Source organism: Anopheles ziemanni, chromosome 3 (genome assembly GCF_943734765.1).
Source record: "Anopheles ziemanni chromosome 3, idAnoZiCoDA_A2_x.2, whole genome shotgun sequence".
NCBI lineage: Eukaryota > Metazoa > Arthropoda > Insecta > Diptera > Culicidae > Anopheles > Anopheles ziemanni.
Genome location: NC_080706.1, coordinates 19,763,384 through 19,776,359, shown reverse-complemented (window position 1 = coordinate 19,776,359; position 12,976 = coordinate 19,763,384). Strand labels below are relative to the sequence as shown.

Genomic DNA, 12,976 nt, shown 5'->3' with positions numbered 1-12,976 from the left:
CATTAGCCTAAATCTACACCGCGCTGCTGTTGATGTACTAATTAATATCATCTCTTTTTTCTTTTCTTTCTCTCTCTCTCTCTCTCTCTCTCCTTATATACATCTTCCTCTAAACCGTAAAAATCGCATTCTATTGGACTCGTTCGGTGTATCGTGCTATGTGTGTGTGTGTATGTATCGATGGTGCATCCTTTGATAAAAAACCAAAATGGAAAAATCACATGACAAACATTGCCGCGTCCATTATCTAACGCCCTCTAAAACGAAAACTATGTGCCACGCATATGTAACCGCACACCGTAAATGCACACCAACATGAACTGAAACAACTACTACCACCTTCCTCACGCCGCCTCCCGATCGACCATCGGCATCGATCAACTGCAAACAGTTCTTATGATGAGGATGATGATTACGAGCCAAACATTGACATACTCGAGTCACAGCTGGATGATTGTATACTGAACGAGTGGTGAGAATCGGTGAAGATCGAGTCGGAAGAGGACTTCGAACGGGCCGAACGGGCCATCCAGGAGCAGTTGGATCGACTCTAGGCTCGCCGGCAGCCAAGTGCACCATCGTTCACACAAATCGTCAACGTCAACGGCGTCACTAATTTGAACTATACTTACGCACGGAGCTCCCGGGGCGCATCAATGAACGGGCACGAAGAAAACCAGGACGGACCAGGAGTGAAATGCAAGCGAGCTGTTGGAAACCACAGAACTGAATCCTTTGGAAACACACATACACACATACAGACCCACATTTGGTGCGCTAAGGAGGGGGAGAGAAAGAACAGATTGGAGGTGATAGGATACAACACAGAACACTCAATGCTACCATTGCTGCTACCAAGAGGGGAAACAACAACTCGATTAGCATAACCACAGCTAGTTGCTAGAAATTGCCAATGCGGTAATGCTACTTCTGCTACTACTACCACTACTACCACCTACCACTACCTTCGTTGCCAATACGGTTGCTACAGCGATAGTTTGCTACTAGCAGCCATTGCCAACAACTTCAGGCACGCCAAACTCGGCCACTACTACTCGAATACTACTCAGAGGCGCTTTAACTGAAAGTCGATGTGTATCGGATATAAGTGAATGTACATCAGTGACACTCCTAATGCTTGTTTTAACAAATAGCCAGTAGCAGAAGCGAGCAAATGAAGTAATCATTGTGACAACTTAAAACCAGAAACAAACCCCATCAGCCTGCTAGTAGTTGTCGCTGGAAGTCATAAAACCACTTCCTAGCTTTGTTATTTTGTATGAGGCACCTTTGGACCAGTTACCATTAGCTCGCACTGCTGCAGTAATATCGATTGATTGTTGTACGGATTGTGCGTAACATTTAGCGACATCTGGCAGGATATCCATGGCACATGCCGCCCTCCTCCTATGTCTGTGCGTGGTTTGCTTACGCTCGTTGCAAGCGTTTTTTTAAATTTCAAAAAACAAAAAAATCTCCATCTCTCACAGCCATTCGCCGTGAACTGTCACCATCATTCTTGTACCTTTGGCTCATCTTTTCTTGTAGGTATCACGAGCAGCGAGCGTACCGAGCGGGCATGCACAAACACTACCACTTCCACGCGCTAGGACCCGAAGAACTTGTGTAGGCAAATAGCTTACCATCCGGCCAAGAATGTTAGGATTTTATAGCTTACGACAAAAAGAACAAGGACAGGATTCGTCACAAAGCCATATTTGAGATGGGAGGGGAGCTAGAACGGAAAGCAGATGTTAGACTAAACCTGTAAACGCATTCTAGGATTTTTTTCTAGCACTCTTTATATATAACGGGACCTTATTTATAATGCCCAACAGTGCTGGGTAGCAGAAATACTACTATCATGAGATAGGGTGGTATATCCGTTCAATGGTCTTATCTTTTTGCAGTTAGTTGTTAGGTCAATTAGGTGTGTTGATTTTAACGATGGGCCCAATAACGGTTCCTCGTTGTTCGCGCTGGACGATAGATTCGTTCTTCGTTGTGCAAATGTGCCGAATGTTCTCCTGCAAGAGGTATAGAACCAGCGCAAGCACGGTAGATTTTAGATTTTTTCTTATAAGCTTTATTATGGTGCCAAAATGTTTGTTTCGTTATGATTACTGTAGCCTATTAAATGCCAGTTCAAAGATGATGTGACGTGGGTGACCGGAAAAGGGACACGTTGAATGAGTTATTGTTTTCATGCCCCAATTGCGTTGCAGTAAGCAGTTTCGTCGGTAGGCATAACCGCGTATGCAAATTCCCTAACAATATATATACTTCATGTGCAGGAAAGTTAGCAGATATTCGGATATCAGATTGTGTCTTAGCGTTGAAGTCCGTCCGCCGACTCGTTCACAAAGCGAAGCGATCACACCAGCGTCGATCTTCGTCTAGCGTATGCTTATTCATACACGTGCTTCTCATGAACTTACATTGCCAACTCCATCGCCTCCAGGTTACAATGCTGAGGTAAATGCCATCGCGTCGGCTCATCCTGACCATCTGCATCATCAAACATAAACCGTACGCCGATCATCATCGCCATCAACGCAATCGACATCTGTACTATAACACACACAAAAAAATGTATAGCTTTATTCAGTTTCAACTCAGAACGAGAGAGATGAAGAGCAAAGAAATGGTTTAGGATTTGATTTCTCGTTTGGTGAAGTTGACGAGAAACGAAGAATAAGAATTCCAATTGTTGAACTCCCGATTTTCCCTTGCTACTACTGTGTAGTAGATCGCCGGACCCTGATACATTGCATTCGTGTGTACGTGTGTGTTGTCCCGTGGGGAGAGGCTTTCCCCCCACCCCCCCTCTGTACCGTTGTTCCGTTTCCGTATTTCACTTCCCTTCGTGCCCAGCCCGAGCGGACATTAAAGATGATTGTGTTTGAATTGTCCTCTTAGGAAAAATGGCGACGACAGTGACGAGAGCGACAGTGAAAAGATCAGCCTCAGGATAAGCTGGCGCGAACGGTACTTACGCAAGCGACGCAACAAGAAGAAGCGCCGATAGACGCTAGGTGCGCGACCCGATACGATCCCGTCCCCTTATCATCCCCAGCCCCTCCTCTCCTCCCCCCTCACATCGTTATTCAATTCGTGACGAGCATCTTTATACCCCGTATGGCTGGCGTATGTTAGTGGATCGTGCTCTGTAGAAGGACTTAGCAGTTGCAGTGGTAGAGACTGTGTACCCAGTGGCCATCTTGTAGAAGGATTAGTTTTATAATCAACGCTGAAACTGACATCCCTACGGAAGGGACGACTTGATAAATTGAGCAAACGAGAATAATAATAGAACCGTACACTCTGTAATGGGTGGAGATGGATTGGTGTAAGTAGGTGATTTTTTTCTTCTACAAACTCACACCAACGGTTTGCTAATCCTTCAGCATGACCCATTCGCAGATAACTTACCATAGACATGATAACCGAAACAAACAACCACAGTACTGTAACGATCGTTTGTGCGATTCATAATTATAGAGGAATGTGACTGAGAGCAAATATGAACAAAAACGTAACGGAAATGAATAAACCGAAACAAAACAAAAAAAAAGAAAACCATACCGAAACAACAATATGATAACGTTTTAGGGAATCAAAGTAGATTTTGTAAGATTAAGGGTAGAAAAAGTACTCTCGATGTCATAGTAGGTAAGAGGAACTGTCTGTAAATAAGGTTACACGAACGAAACGGAAAAGAAAGATGAATCAAACGGCTAGAAAGCTCCCCATGGTGGTGTAATACATAAATGTGAACTTTGGTATAAACTCCCGCGACGGGAAAAGCAAAAGCAAACAAAACAAAATGGAAATCTTCATGCGCATATCTAGGTTATAGTTTACTTGTGTAAGTCTTATCTAGTCCAGTTATATCAGTGCTAAATTACTAAGCTAAACTTTACACTCATCTAAACTGTGTGCATGCGCTGCCAGTCGAAAGAAAAACACACAAACACGATATTTCATAATCCTGCCGCCATGCATATGCGAAAGTAAGCCAAGTTCCGGTTTAAGCAAAGTATTCTCCATACATCGGTTGTAAATGTTTGATGCGTGTTTAGATATTCGAATGTGTTTCATATCGTTCTACTTTTGACTGTGGCTGAAGCGCACGCGGAAATGGTGGCAATTTCCCTCGAGTTCGTTGCGAGCCAAAAACCCTACGACAATTAGTAGTTGTCCTGACGAGCGACCATGTTATGTTATGTTTGATGCACACTAACCTGATGCCTTCCTGCAGCTCTGAAGCGCTCTCGCGAGAGCCGGCCGTTGACCAGAGGTTATCCTTTTCGTATGAAGAGCTTACTTTAACAAATTATGTTCATACTGGTGTGAGCTTCATAGGAAAAATCATTGTTATTAGTCCAACGGGTGGCATATATTTCGGAAATTTTTGAAATATGTTTTCTTTCATCTGTCTGTGGGGAAAATAATTGGCGTCTTGTTCTTGATGTCATCTCATAAATACGTTGCAAAAAGAAACGAATGAGGGAGCTACACAAAATAATAAGTGCTAGAAATGACTGCTGCTACATATAACACCACAAAATCCTAAAATTGATTCGAAACAAATTAATTGATATGCTGCATGGAATAGAAAATGGTCAGAACTCGGAAGTGATTTAGGGAACACATGTATTTGGCAGGATGGAGCTATACACCTTTTTAAAAGAAGTTGGCCGAAACAATGGAATTGTTTGGAAGATATCCTCCAAATGTAGGATATATTAGATTTGTGTAACACATAGGTGTACTAGAAGGAATGAACTGAACCGAAGTACCGACACAAAAGAACCACGCGACGAGGGTGATAAAGAACAAAAGAAAATGCGATGGAATGGTCTTTTTAGCTAGTTTAAGAAGCAATTCGCAAGTTCAAGGATCTCTCCGGTGAAGATCCTGCACTCGAAACCACCATTTGGGTGGTGAAAGGAGTACATTATTTTTTGCGAAACTAATTTATCTGTAGATTTCAAAGTGTTTTCCGATTGAAACTAACGATGGAAGGAGCACTGAATAACGGAACGACCTCTGTCATGTGTTTGTTTGTGTGTGTGTGTGTGGCCATAGTGCAGTAGTAGCAGAAGCGTAGAAGCGTTCGGAAAGGATACCAGAGAAATGATCACATCAGGCAACGGGTGCGGGCCCCATAAGAAGACCGCACCTGCGCTAGGATTGAGTTTTTTATTATTTTAAATTATTAATTTTATTATAAATTTTGTTTGTTTGTTTTCTATTATTTTTATTTGCACATTGTTTGTTTAGTTGTTCAACCCTATTTATAACATACCCGACAAAATGTACCAACAAGAAATCCTCTCTTTATACTTAAACAATAACTAGATGTACATGACAAGTGGTGGAGTGTAGGAATGGAGTAACAGGAAAAAATGAAAGTAAAATGATTTTGAGCCAGCAAAAGCTACACGTGGACGTGGATGTAGACGTTAGAAATTAAAAAAAAGGAAATACATCCGTGAAAAAGGAAGAAAACTGTAACCGTAAACGGGAGCGATGATAACAAAAGAGGAAAACTAAAAAAACCCCGACTCTGTGTAAAATTGATCGATAAGTTATTAAAATGTAAACCAGAACAAAGAACACTGTGTCGAATGTACTTTCATTTTCGACGGCTGCTTTGATCATTATTTGAAGAGTTGAGAAAATGCATCGCGCTGGCAAATGGTTTGAGCCACCGTGTGTAAACGCAAACGGACTCCGGCGTAGAGTCGGCTTCGGCTCGATCCATCGTCGGATCAGGTGGGCGCATCCTCGGGAAACTATGGCAACCGGATACGGAACGAGCAATCAACCAGCACCACCACCACCTTCGTGCTGCAGTGGCGGAGCTGCCTTTTGGGCACGTGGAGTAAACTTGACTTTTGCGGGGGCTTCAAGATTGCAGCGCGGTTCCTTCGGACACCCGGGTTCGGGTTCAATCGGAAACGCCCGTTCAGAGGGATTTCTCCTCGCGGTGCTTAATCGATAAAGGGTACCAAGAAACACACCACCTCTAGGAAGGAAAAGCAGTTGTTGGTATCGCTGAATTCCGCCGAACATAGGTGAGTATTGGATCGGAAATTCAAGGTTGCCAATATCACGGTCGGCGAGGGTTGGCAACGGCGAATCCTACTTTCGGTTTCAGTTCCCGGTCGAATGTTGGCGCATACGGTAGCACCGTAGCACCGTCTCAAGCACTTCCAGCGGTCGGATATAACCATGGACATCTTCGCTTCCCGTGTGTCCCGGTAAGGCGAGTACGAGTGAGTCGGTGTGGTCTCGGATCGCGTGTGCATCATCGCTAAATGATGACCTAATTTCGTAACTTTTCCGCAGCAGTACTGGTGTCCGCAACCGAATGTGCTTTGTGTGCTGAACCACCCAAGTGTTCCAAGTTGGCCACTCGGATTACCCAACATTTTGTGGGGGGGCCATGCCTATTAGCGAACCTTTGCGGTCGTCAGCGTTCGTTGTGCAGTGAATTGACCAACACCGCGAAATGAACACATCGAAGTGGCTTCCCAAGCAGCACCAGGAGGTGATCAAGCTGTTCGAGCAATCGCGCCAGCTCGAGCGCGAACTGCGGATACTGGGCAAAAAGTTCGCCACGGATATCAACATCGACCTGCCGGATTACTACGTAAGTAGTAGTAGTGCTTTGCCCAACTTCCAAACCGTTGCGGAGAGCCCGATCATCGATTTCGGTGCGAATTATACCCAATCGCCCAAGTACACCACCGGAAAGTGTTGGGGTCGGGGGTGCCAGGGTTACGCCATCCTCGACCGTAAATCGGCGGGACACGACATTGAACGTCGTCGAAGGGTGCTTCTTTGCGAACTCCGATCCCGAAGCCTTGATATTGAGTTATTAAAGGGTGACGATGGCGCAGGCGGTGCGAAGGCGAGAATGGCTGTTCCGTTCGAGAAAAGGACAAAGGACCTAAAGCAAGTCATTCGCGCGCTCGCGTGTTCGGTAATGTGAGAATGAAAAACAAACCACCAAACAAACGGCCATTAAATGGACAAATGTTCTTTCGTTGATACACGCGGCGCGCTTTCTTGGTTTCAAAGGAATGGATTTCGGTTTGCTGGGGTGAAGAACTCCATATCCTTTGATTTGTGGTTAGGTAATTCCGAGTCAAGGAAGGAGGATAAATCACATTGCGCATTATTTGACTAGTGTTGATTGTCAGGTTTGCACCAATTGAAAAAAATCTTTAATACTTTTATATATTTGCGTTACGTTTAAAATCTGAACCAGTATAGTTTTACCTGCTTTAAAAGCCTTAGATTATATTAGATCAATAGCTCCATTCTTAAAGAATTCTTTTCATGTAAAGCATGCCCCATTAACATTCAAGGATCGCCATAAACATGGTCGAGTTCTGGCGTGCCTTTCCCATACATTTCGAAACAAAAGGCATTCAACAAAACTATTCCAATTTGCTGACTAAATTGCTCTACACATATTTGACCTAATTGCGATTGACATTCCACATGGAAGTGACTCCCTGGAATGGCCTGGGTAGAAAGCAAATGCGGCTCGGTTTGATCATACCTTGCGGAAAGCGAGCTCCACAACCGAACCGGGTGAAAGTTTCCGCTCCAAACATCCTTGACCCAATGCCGCGAATACTGCTGGCTGGCAAGTAAGTTGGAACAAAGGCTAGTCCGCAGGGAAAGCATATTGAATTAAATAGATGTTATTTGCCGTATCGATCACCGGAGATGTTCACTTTGGTGCTCGGGTATGAGTGATAGCTTTCACTGGAATGATAGAAAAAAAAAGACGAACTTCGACGAATGCTCGTCCTCGAATGTCTCAATTTTCGAAGTTCAATGAAATACAGCTAAACAGGCTGTTCGTGATCGAAGGGCATGCACACCAACACCACCACCACCGCCGCCGGTGGGGAAGTGCCACTCAGTGTTTCCTCCACCAAGCCAAGCCCACAATGTTTCGGTGCGCAAAATCCGTCCAGCACGGAACGCGAACTCCGGAACGAAAAGGTTCGGTCACATCCGTTACCTCTTAAGGATTAAAGCTAGCGCCACGTGGTGTAGCATACTTGCTCGTCTAGGAGCACGGCCGGTCGAATCCATCGCGTCCTTGCGAATTTCATTCAAATGTATATGTTCCGGACCCGCACACCTAATCACCCGCACATCCCCTCGTTGCTGTCGAACAGGAATTCGAACGGTTGCTACAACAAAGTCGCGAATGCTTCGAACGGTCGGCCCACGTCCAGACGCGCCTCATTCGGATGTCGGCCTCGTCGGCGGACAAGAACGTGGAGCGTAGTTTTTTCAAGATCCTGCTCAACCGGAAGGCCCACCTGATACGGCAGAACCTGCGGAAGCGCAACTTTCAGCTGATTTTCATCATTAACAAAATGGTGGGTAAAGGGAGGGCTCGGTCGGAGGAGTTGTTCTCCAACGGGGAGACGTTATGATGGATGTTTCTTGTGTTTGTGATTGCCCGCAGATAAAGCTCATGCTTGCTGCCACCTTCAGCTCGGAGGTTGTCGTCGACGGGGCCCTGCTGCTCTGCACGCTTCACAACGAGAGTGTCATCCTGGCGCAGAAAACAACGCAAGCGCGCACGCAGACCAACGCTCAGATCTGCAGCAACTCGTTCCCGTCGCTCATGTCGGCGCCGAAAAAGATCGACATCGGGATGATCCTGCAGATCATCACCAAGCAGCGGGCGGAAGAGTGCTGCAGTACGCTGATCAACTGTCTGCTGACCACCTGCAAGGGTGCGCTGACGGTGGCGCACGAGGACAACGTTTCCGACACATCGAGCGTGGAGATCCTACGAGCGCTAACGACCAACCTGCAGGGTCCTGAAGGGGGAAAGCACATCGATCCGATCCAGGAGGAGATGAACGTGCGGCGGAAGGCGAGCGTGAACATGATCTCGAGTGGTGATATTCACGCGCGTCCAAAGATGACGCCGGGAAGGCAGGTGGTCGTTACGCCAATCATTAGGCCGGAAGCTCGCGAACCGGATGCATCGGAGCACAATGTAAGGTTGTGGGATGGTGTTCGTCGAGATTCGGTTTAAAAACAAATGTTTTTCCCTTCTTTGGTTCGCTAGGATCCCGCTATAAACTTCTTCGACGAGATGGCCGCCGAAGCGGTGGCGTACAACTCCATCAACTATCTCGTGAACGAACCGGACGGGATGGATCTGCTGGAAAATCTGATCGCCGACGAGGAGATTTTCGTCGCAAACGTCATAATGAAGGTGATCAAGTTCTGCCCGTCGGCGTTCGATCGGGAGCTCACGAAATCGGAACTGCTCAAGTGGGTGAACCGGGGAAGTCGAGGCCTTTGGACGCAGATCGGTGGTACGCTGGAGCACGTGGTGCTGTGGTGGAGCTCGTCTCCGTTGGCCTGCCGTCCGGCGGCCTGTGCAAAGTATTTGCGCGAGTGGTTATCGTTGCTGCTGCCGGACGAAGCACCAGAACCGATTCTTTCGACACTGAAGGGACTGGGTGAAACGCTGACCGTACACGTGACGAGCACGATCTGGGACAAGCAGTTCCGGTTGGCGGTGGTCTCTTCGAGCCTGCCGGTAGACTTTCCGTTTGAGGAGAGTGAGTTTTGCGGAAAGAGCGTAAATGTATGTCCAAACAATGGTATTACATTCTACCGATCTTAATGATACCTACGTTATGCCATTTCAGGTTGAAGGAACAATTTGCGGCAAAGTTTGGAGCGAGCTTCTTTACCAGCTGGTGCAGCTCTCAAACACCTGTGACATCGGTACGATCGCCAACGAGCTACCGCTTGTCGAACAGATTCCGGTCCTGCATAGGCTCGATCATTCCATTCACTCGATGCGTATCTGGGCGGCGAACAAGGCCCGATCACTGTGCACCGACTGGAACATGATGATGTTCTTCAAGGTGGTCCACAGCGACATCGGGCTGTGCCTGGAGCAGCTGCAGTACATCCGCGTGCCGGAGCTATCGGCGGACGATCCGCTCGAGGTGCAGGTTCAGGTTTGCGTAGCACTCCGGGCGAAACTGGTATCGGAGATCAAGGAAAATATTATCAAACTAAAAGCAACCTGCACCGAATGCATCGACGTGCTGGCGGCGGTCTGCCGCACGACGAGTTTGGCCTCGCTGACGCTCTGCTTCCCGTACTTTAAGCACTGGCAGACGGAGGCCCTGCAGGAGCGTGCCAACGAGTATGTCTCGTACTTTTTCAACCAGATCTATCTGCCGGTCATCCAGGCGACGAAGGATATCGAAATACTGAAGCTAACGCTCAAGATCATCTGCGAGGCGTGGTTGGATCACATCTACATGAAGAAGACCAAGTTCAGCAGTGCCGGGGCATTGAATCTGCTGAAGGACTTTGATGGCGTTGCCGAGTGGATCAATGCGTGCGAGGCGCTGGACGAACGGTTACGGGATACGCTGAGCCACCACGAGGTGCTGCGGATGTGCGAAGGGGTGGGCAAACTGTTGCTGCGCAAACCCGAGGAAACCATATCCATTTTGCCAAGTCCATCGAAAGCGGGCAAAAAGAGCGATGGTAGGAAAACCTGTTCAAAGTAACAAATCAAGTTCAAGTAACAAATCAAGTAACAAATGATCATATCGTTTCAGAAACTGCCGACGAGAAAGCACCACTGCCCCCGGAGATGTTTGTTCCGAATCAGAAACGCTGGCTTGAGTTGCGTGCCCGTGATAGACGGGCGGTCAATCTTAATTGTCTCTGTCTTTGCGCCGGAATGGATGTGTACTAGAAATGATCCGGAGGAATTTAAATACGAAACCAGTTAATAATCAGTTAACAATACATGTCCCATGGCGAAGAGTTACGCTGGAACACCAATGAAAATCAAACCAAAGAGCTGTTAAAATTGAATTGCTACACAAGTGTAAGTTGAATGGGCATGATTTACCATATTTCGATTGGAAAAGCATTTAAAACCATTCAAAACTAGAAACGAACGGATTCGAATAAGTATTTATCAACCTTGACATTGTTATAGCAACCTCTAAGCTGTGTGCAGCCAACGGCTGCGTACGAACGAACGCAGCCGTTAAATCGCAGTGAAGTACAGTGTTTCCCAATATAAGTTCACACCATGAAATCCGCCCAAAGATATGTGATAATATTTTTAACAGCTCTTTTCTTTGAATATTGAACAAGCAGAATATGTATGCATAACAAGTATAATGAAGAAGAGGTGTTGGTTTTGTGTTATTATGATTTCGATACCCAGTTGTTTAAAGAATAATGACAAATAAAAAGGAAAACGCTACTATCCATCAGAATTTATTGACTTTATGGGAGACACTGACAAGAGGTGAATCGTACAATAAAGTAAATTTATATGAATATTCATACGAAAGGCGTCGTCAATAAATGGCCTCAAAAAGATTCCGAAGACCCATTTTGGGTCCTCCTATGAATTGAACATTTTGCTATCAACGATTGTTTCGAAATCAAGATTTTAAAATGGCACTTTATTTGTCTGTCAATTCATTGTACTAACCTTATGCAGCAAGTACTGCTTCACTCTAGTAACCTTGCTGTCGTGAACATCCACGTTGGAATGTCAAAGATCCAACAAGTCAATATTCGCAGTCAAATTCAGTCCCCGGTACAGTACGCCACCGTGTTTTCGCATTGCGATCAACAAATCGCCATCCTCTTACCTACGAGTAACGCTAGTTTGTGCATTAAGCAACCAACCAACCAACAAAATGTTCAAGTTTGTGCTAGCTACGATTGCGCTGTCCTGCTCTGTGTTGGGCTTTGCCACGGCAACCTCCTGCACGAATCCCCAGGTTCAAACAAATTTCTATTCCACGTCGGATGCCACGATTGTGAGCCAGATCGGTTTCGTGACGGAGTTCACACTGAAGTGCTCGAACGCTGGTGCTGAGAAGCTGCCCCTGTTCGCCGAGGTCCTCGGCAAGTTGGCACCGGTTGTGCGTCTCGGTGAAAACAAGTACCAGGTAAGTGCACTTTCTGCCGAGGAAAAGAGGTATTCTAATAACATACATACGTGGTTTGTCACCTTCAGGTCAGCTGGAATGAGGAGATCAAGAAGGCCGGCAGCGGAACGTACACGATCCGCCTGTTCGACGAGGAATCGTTCGCCGCGGTGCGTAAGGCGCAGCGGGCCGGCGAGGACGTTCATTCGGTGAAGCCCCTCACGACCGTTTCGGTTCACTTCTCCGGTGCGTACAAGGGTCCTTGGATCAACTCGGAAATCCTGGCCACCGGTCTGGTCGGTTTCGTTGCCTACGTTGCATTCACCACGCGGTCAAAGCTGGTTGCGTAAACGTCACCCATCTACCCATAATTTCCCGTTAATTAACTAATTTGTTTTTCGATTGACCATTCATCTCATCAACGACACTCATCGGAGGTGTATGTGCTATTGTGTCACTGTTATTTATGTGACCGATTTTGTTAGCTTCAGAAGTTACAAAGAATCCATCCTTTCGGGAATAACATCACGCCCAACGTCCGGAAGCAAAAGAGCAAACTAACCATCTTCCGGAATAAAGTGGAACAAGAAAGGTGCTCCCGTGCTTTCGTTCCTCTGAGACTGAAATAGATTACATGGAATAAAAGAGAAGCCTCCGTTCCGGTGACCGATGCGACATATTTTGCCGCCTTACCTAGTGGTTTTAGGATTTTTTTCTTTCCTTTCGAATATCACCCCGCGAAGAAGTAGTGAACGAGAAGAATGACCCGCGAGAAAGTGAACACAAGAAAAGGAGTGTACAGCAAATCCCCATTGGTAAGTGTATTGTTATCATTTAGTCTTTATTTTATTCCGTAACAGCGAAATAGTGCAACATGCCACCATTGTCCCGGCTCGTAATGTATTTCCGTTATTTCGCGTTTGAATCTTTAATTTGTCCCTTTTTCCTGCTACTTTACTGTTTTTCATAATTCCATACGCAGCTGTGCA

At 46.2% G+C, this 12,976-nt stretch overlaps 2 protein-coding genes across 2 annotated transcripts; both read left to right on the top strand.

The window, feature by feature from the left end:
* Positions 1 to 6,520: 6,520 nt before the first annotated feature.
* On the top strand, positions 6,521 to 10,786 carry LOC131287018 (uncharacterized). Its single transcript, XM_058316032.1, has 6 exons — positions 6,521 to 6,661; positions 8,211 to 8,417; positions 8,507 to 9,049; positions 9,122 to 9,649; positions 9,714 to 10,572; positions 10,647 to 10,786. Exons 1-6 carry the CDS (start codon positions 6,521 to 6,523, stop codon positions 10,784 to 10,786), a joined length of 2,418 nt encoding a protein of 805 aa, XP_058172015.1.
* Positions 10,787 to 11,718: 932 nt separating this feature from the next.
* On the top strand, positions 11,719 to 12,391 carry LOC131287019 (translocon-associated protein subunit delta). Its single transcript, XM_058316033.1, has 2 exons — positions 11,719 to 12,008; positions 12,077 to 12,391. Exons 1-2 carry the CDS (start codon positions 11,754 to 11,756, stop codon positions 12,335 to 12,337), a joined length of 516 nt encoding a protein of 171 aa, XP_058172016.1. The 5' UTR covers positions 11,719 to 11,753; the 3' UTR covers positions 12,338 to 12,391.
* Positions 12,392 to 12,976: the final 585 nt, after the last annotated feature.

Coding starts and splice junctions, on each gene's coding strand:
- LOC131287018 (XM_058316032.1), top strand. CDS start 6,521: ATGAACACATCGAAGTGGCTTCCCAAGCAGCACCAGGAGGTGATCAAG. Junction 9,650..9,713: donor TTTGCGGAAAGAGCGTAAAT/GTATGTCCAAAC, acceptor ATGCCATTTCAG/GTTGAAGGAACAATTTGCGG. Junction 10,573..10,646: donor AGCGGGCAAAAAGAGCGATG/GTAGGAAAACCT, acceptor ATATCGTTTCAG/AAACTGCCGACGAGAAAGCA.
- LOC131287019 (XM_058316033.1), top strand. CDS start 11,754: ATGTTCAAGTTTGTGCTAGCTACGATTGCGCTGTCCTGCTCTGTGTTG. Junction 12,009..12,076: donor TCGGTGAAAACAAGTACCAG/GTAAGTGCACTT, acceptor TGTCACCTTCAG/GTCAGCTGGAATGAGGAGAT.